The sequence below is a fragment of the Rhinolophus hipposideros genome (genome assembly GCF_964194185.1).
Source record: "Rhinolophus hipposideros genome assembly, chromosome: 3".
NCBI classification, from domain to species: Eukaryota; Metazoa; Chordata; class Mammalia; order Chiroptera; family Rhinolophidae; genus Rhinolophus; species Rhinolophus hipposideros.
The window spans coordinates 25,835,331-25,841,330 of record NC_138049.1 but is presented as its reverse complement, the minus strand read 5'-3'; the positions used below and the strand labels follow the sequence as shown (position 1 = coordinate 25,841,330).

The 6,000-nt window shown below is 34.5% G+C and overlaps 1 protein-coding gene across 6 annotated transcripts in view; it reads right to left on the bottom strand.

Annotated features, from left to right (window-relative positions):
• Positions 1–209: 209 nt before the first annotated feature.
• BCLAF1 (BCL2 associated transcription factor 1) overlaps positions 210–6,000 on the bottom strand; it is a 28,454-nt gene continuing 22,663 nt past the window's right edge. For all 6 annotated transcript variants that reach the window (XR_013992101.1, XM_081030591.1, XM_081030594.1 and 3 more), the window contains 2 exons: positions 1,746–1,958; positions 210–1,603 (listed from right to left, as the gene is read on the bottom strand). Coding sequence is in view for 5 of the 6 variants with exons in the window: in XM_081030591.1 (XP_080886717.1) it covers positions 1,598–1,603; positions 1,746–1,958 (219 nt within the window). In the remaining variant the exon portion in view is untranslated. The remainder of the gene's footprint in view (positions 1,604–1,745; positions 1,959–6,000) is intronic.

Here is a 6,000-nt window from a genome sequence, read left to right as displayed (position 1 = left end):
TCAGAAAGACAGGATTAATAGAAGAAATCATGCAATACTAAGGATCTTAGAGCCATAAAACTCACACACATTGAGGATTTTTTTTTTCCCCAATAGCTCTTAGCAAATGCCTCTGGCTGCAATCCAGGTGCTAGAAGGATTGCAAATCATCAAGTGAGGATAAAAGGGTCATACACTTAAGCTCTTTAAAAGTTTACACTAACAGAATAACAGTTTTATCTCTTTTTAATGCAAACATATACAACTAATTCAATTGGTGAATTAACAAATGAAATTTGACTACTTTTATATATGCTCATAAAGCAGACAAACTTAACACTGAAATTTACTATTTCAGATTTTCATTCCTTTAAGAACTACCGACATAAACAAAAGTGATTCACATTTTAAAGATTATCTACCTAAAAAATAGACCCCTTTGGAAAAAAAACAAAAAGCCATTTTGCAAACTGCAACTGAAATGGGGGGGGGGTGTCAAATTAGATCAATACTGCAACCAATTTCCCATCAAAAAACTTTTTATTGGTGACATTTGAAAATCAAGTTACTTAAAATACTACTAATGAACAGTATGCTGTGTTCGCCTATTTTTCCTTATGGTAAGACTACAAACTAATATTTCAGTTGTCCAAAACCTCAAATAAATATATAAGATGAAATCAGATACATCTTTTTAATGTATCAAGTTATTCTTCACGATAATCCTCTTCCATACCAACACCACAATTACAGGTTTTGTTCTGTTTTGTTTTCTTAAAATATAAAAGACGGTCGACAAGAATGGGATTTTTATTTTCAGTATTACAAACCAGTTTCCTCTCAAAGAATAGCTGCGATCTAAGACCATGACTCAAATGTTCAAATAACAGAAAGAGAACACTGAATTTTGAATCCAAAAAGTAAAGGCTCCTAAGAATGGTTTTTATAGGCCACTGCTTGCTTTCAGTGAGAAGGAAAAAAAAATTCTCACAGTTTTCAATCTAACTTTTAATAGCTTGTATTTCTTAGCTCTTGGCAAAGCTTTTTTTCCGTCTTAAACATTTACAGAAGTGTTAAACTAGCTTAGTTTACCAAAGTAACATTTTCTGTGGTACACTTCAAAGATTAGTCACCCTACAATGTAGTGTGTTTGAATTAAGGAAAATGTTAAGCAGATGTATAGAGTTAAAATAATTAGTGCAGTCTCTATAAACACTTCTGTTCCAGGATTTGTATGTAGAGCTAACGTTTACTTCAGAATAAACATTAACAAACAGGGAGGGAAGAGAATCAGAACTTTCACAGAGTTGTACTTGACCATATCTTATAGACAAAGCAGAATTACAATGCATGTAACAAAAACAGTAAAAGTATTGTTTTTAAAAGTTGATAGTTACAAATATGGTACGTAACAAGTTTCTACTTTATTTCAGTACAATTTTCAACATACAATCTACTATCTTTCAAGATATTTGAAGACTTAAAACAAAATTTCTATAGACTACTTGCAAACAGTAAAATTTAAGTAAAATGCTTACATTCTTATTGAAAACAAAAATCAGGTAAAAAAATGGTGGGTGCAAGTTCTGCTCTCTGTTGCAATCTCACTTCAGATTTACTATTCCTAAAAAACAAGAGAGAGAAAGAGAGAGAAAGAGAGAGAGAGAGAGATTAGCAAACATGTATAGAGTACAAATGATCCTTAATAATCACTGTTCCTATGGAAGAAAATCTGTTAGAATCACTAACAACTTGAAATTATCTACCTTTTCTTCTTTGCGTCTGTCCTTCTTTTCTTCATTATTTTCCATGGTCTCTTCTTCATCTTCAACAATCCCGTCCCCTTGGTATTTGTCATGAGTCCATTTTGGACTGCTACCTGATTTTTTGAAGTTAAAGCGCCCTCTGCCACGTTGGAAAGTACCACGACCTCTTCCTCTTTTGGCCCAATAGTCCACACCATCATCTCTGTCATCATGCTACAGAAAGGTTAAAAACAATCATCACTGAAATGTCTTTGTTGTAAGGAAGATGACTGTATCCCCAATCATAAGTCACAGTATAAATCTTCTCAAGACTGGGTACATGAAATTGGTAATGTTGTAAAACACAATAAAACAAAACCAATAAAACTCAACTTTTCAACAAAAATATATTCTGTTATCAAAGCAAATTACATTTTACTGCTTAGTAACCCAAGCATTGAGAGTTGCCTACACAAATTTTTAGAGAATGTCAACTGCTAAATTACTACCAATATTCAAATTTTTTACTTTTGGCCTTCCCATTTTATTTCAATCTAAGTCTCCTTATTAATTATACTGCATGTAAATAAGATAAAATAACCAGTATCTTCCCCCAAATTTAACTTAGTCACAAAGATGTGACAGAGTCTTAAAAACATCATTACAATGTTATCAACATTTACTAAATAAAATAGGTGAATTATACCTTACCTATAGAAACAACTTTAAAATCCTACTGACATTGAAATCTAAATCAATGTATACTACACATCCATCTTCTGGGCCAGGTAATCTCACACCCCAAATCATGATGGCATAGTCCCTAGAGAAATACCTCAACTTATTTCTTCTTCACCAATTTGAAGTACTGTAGCTATTACATTCCAACCGTAATTTTTCATTAACTGTATCCAAATAGATATTCCCCAAATTACAACTTATTCCATTAAAAACAATCGGAAAAATTGAAAGCACTTGACTTTGTGGATGAGTAACTAAGTATCATATCCCAAATACAAAACAAAAAGACAAAGTTCTCCTGTAATGTAACTGCTACCCACCTCAAACTTAAACTCGTATCTGTCACCTACACAAATATGAAATAAGGCAAGATGATGCCCCTGTATGAGACAACAGGCATAAATGTAAACAATGCTGCATAACCTAGAGTACTAGTATTGATCAACTGTCCAAGTCACTAAAACTTTTTCAAGTATTATGTGATGAATACCTTTTTCAAAACTGTATGTACCTTTGTGCATATTCATGTTATACAGATCACCCTCCCTCCTGAATGACTTGAAAAGTTCAGTTACACATGTAATTAACAGACTATGTGAAAGAGCACTTACCAATTTCTAATAATCTATCTTCACCAAAACAATGAAAGATCACTAGCTAGAGGTGTGCAAGACTCCATAAAGAATGTATTCAGGAACTATCAAGTGTAAATTTCAATATGTCAGAAAGTTTAACTGTAAACCAGAAATAAACTTTTAAAATAGTCTGCCACTCAAAACATAATGCCCAATTACATATTTTCAGGCTCCCTTTGGGTATCAGCACACCCAACTCCAGAGTTTGTATTCTTCTGTTTGGGTATTTACACAGTATTCCATAAATTTGTGGGAAGTAAACAGATTTGAGAGTCAGAGGCATGGGTTTGTATCTTAATAGAAACAGCGTGACTTTATCTCATTTTAAGAAAAACAGACTTGAGGAAACACAGATGATCTGTAAAAAGTACCCAGCCCAGTATGTGGCAAGCAAGCACTCAATAAATTGTGGCAATGTTTATGTAGTGCTTACTACTTTGAGACAGAACTTTCCATGTATTTACTCATCTGATCCTGCAAAACACTGTTACTAATCCCTCTTTAGATATGAAGAAACTGAGGCACAGTAATTTGCCCAAGGGTACAGAGGTAATCCTTTCCACTACCCCTTATGCCCATCATCCACAGAATCCATTTCTCAAGAATCCTGGTGGCAATTAAATGATTATCACACAAGGCAGCTAAGATTCCCAAGGGAAAATCAGTAGCAAAGATAGACACTAAACTAACCATTACTTTTAAAAATACAATCATCTGAAACTGGGTTAAAAAATAACAAAAACAATAGCTAGAAAACTATGCTGTGTATTTTAGAGGTTATCCTCGCAGCTAAGTGACATTTTGATGCTAAATATACAAACTCTTGATCCTCAAATTCTTACATCCAGGATTTTAGTCTTGTTACAACTTTTAAAAATTTCTTCATAGGTAATAAAGTGCCAGAGAAGTTAGACATGAGTAATACACAGTCAAAAATATGTTACAAAAGGAGACCATATTAGAATCAAGACCTTGTGAATCCTCTTTTCTCTTCTACATTGAATGATCAACTTTCAAAGGGTTCATTTATGAGAACTCCAACCCTAAACTAAACCCCCTTCTCCACCAGGGGTTTTCCCTTCCTCAGAAGACAACATCAATTCACCATTGATAATGTGCCTATTTCAGCACTTTTCCATTTGCTTCAACTCTTCATATACTCACCCCTCCACAGAATTCCAGTTTCTAAGACTATTCTCTCTCCTGGAGTACTTATCGAAAACATTACCATATTTTTGCATAAATCCAAGTTTTGAGATGGAAAATTTCACAAAAGAATGCAACCAATGTTACTACTGGAAGAATGATACAGGTTTGCAGAACCCAGACTCTGAAGCCCAAAACATGGATTTCAATTCTGACACCACTCCCACTTGCCGCCATGTAACTGTAACTTTGGTCAAGCTGCTCAATCTTTGTACCTCAGTGTTTTTCATAGGTAAAAGTGATAAAATGGCTTCACTTCAAAAGGATTCTATAAGCATGAAATACATAAATACATTTAAAACAGAATGGTACCCGGTATATATTTTCAATAAATGTTATCTGTCATTACTACTACTATTATGTTTCATTCACATGGACAAACCAAATGGGTAAATTATTCTGAAAGAATCTAGGGGAATGTCTAGTTTTCAACCTCGTTTCTTCTGAATTATATTTTTATTTACATTTTTATGCTTAACACTAGCTATCTGAAAAATCAAGTAACTTTACATAAGATGCAAAATCTTTTTTAAATTTAAATATCCATGTAAAAACCAGAGTTGTCATTTCAATAGCTCATTAATTAAGAGCCAAAATAATTAACTTTGGGAATTGATTTATAAGAAAAAAATGTATTGTGTTAATTCTAGTAAACAGTCTATATATGTTTAATATAGAAATGAAAAAATTTAAATATAACCCAGAACAGCAACATATAAAATGTTACCACTACTTATAATGGCTAAATTCTTAAAATAACATACTCTTCTTGATTAGTAAAACTACTGTCTCATTACATGCCTACCTAAAATGATTATGTCCCAATTTAAGGTAAAAACTATGATACCAGATTATGAAACAATGCCATAGAAAAATGAAGGTCTGGCCTAAATTAAATATTTGTAAAATGTGAAAAGCATTAAAAAGTTAATTACTGGGGGTCGGCCCGGAGGCTCAGGCGGTTGGAGCTCCGTGCTCCTAATTCTGAAGGCTGCTGGTTCAATTCCCTTGCAGTTGAGAGCCAGTGGGCTCTCAACCACAAGGTTGCCAGTTCGATTCTTCGACTCCCACAAGGGATGGTGGGCTGCACCCCCTGCAACTAAGACTGAACAGGGCACCTTGAGCTGAGCTGCCGCTGAGCTCCGCATTGGCTCAGTTCGTTGGAGTGCGGCCTCTCAACCACAAGGTTGCCTGCTCTACTCCCCAAGGGATTAGAACTGTGCTGTGCCCCCTGCAACTAACAATGGCAACTGGATCTGGAGCTGAGCTGTGCCCTCCACAACCAAGGTTGAAAGGACAACTTGACTTGGAAAAAGTCCTGGAAGTACACACTGCTCCCCAAAAAAGTCCTGTTCCCCTTAATAAAATCTTAAAAAAACAATAATAATTACTATCTACTAATTTATCTCATTTCCCTCTTAGCTTTTTGACCTTTTACATTTGATTTGCTGTCTGGCATTTTTGCTATCATTCACTCCTCACCCCATCTTTGAAAGGTTGGCCTTTTAATCTTTTCTCTTCTGACTGGGTAATCTTATCACGGATTTAACTGTGACCTGTAAGATGATGGCTCCTAGATTTTTCTCTCTCTAGATCTGCACGAGCAACTATCCATTGCACATTTCTACTTGATTTCTCCCAGGCACTTAAACAGAACTTAATCTCCTCAAATAGGCTTCTTTCCCCTGTATCTC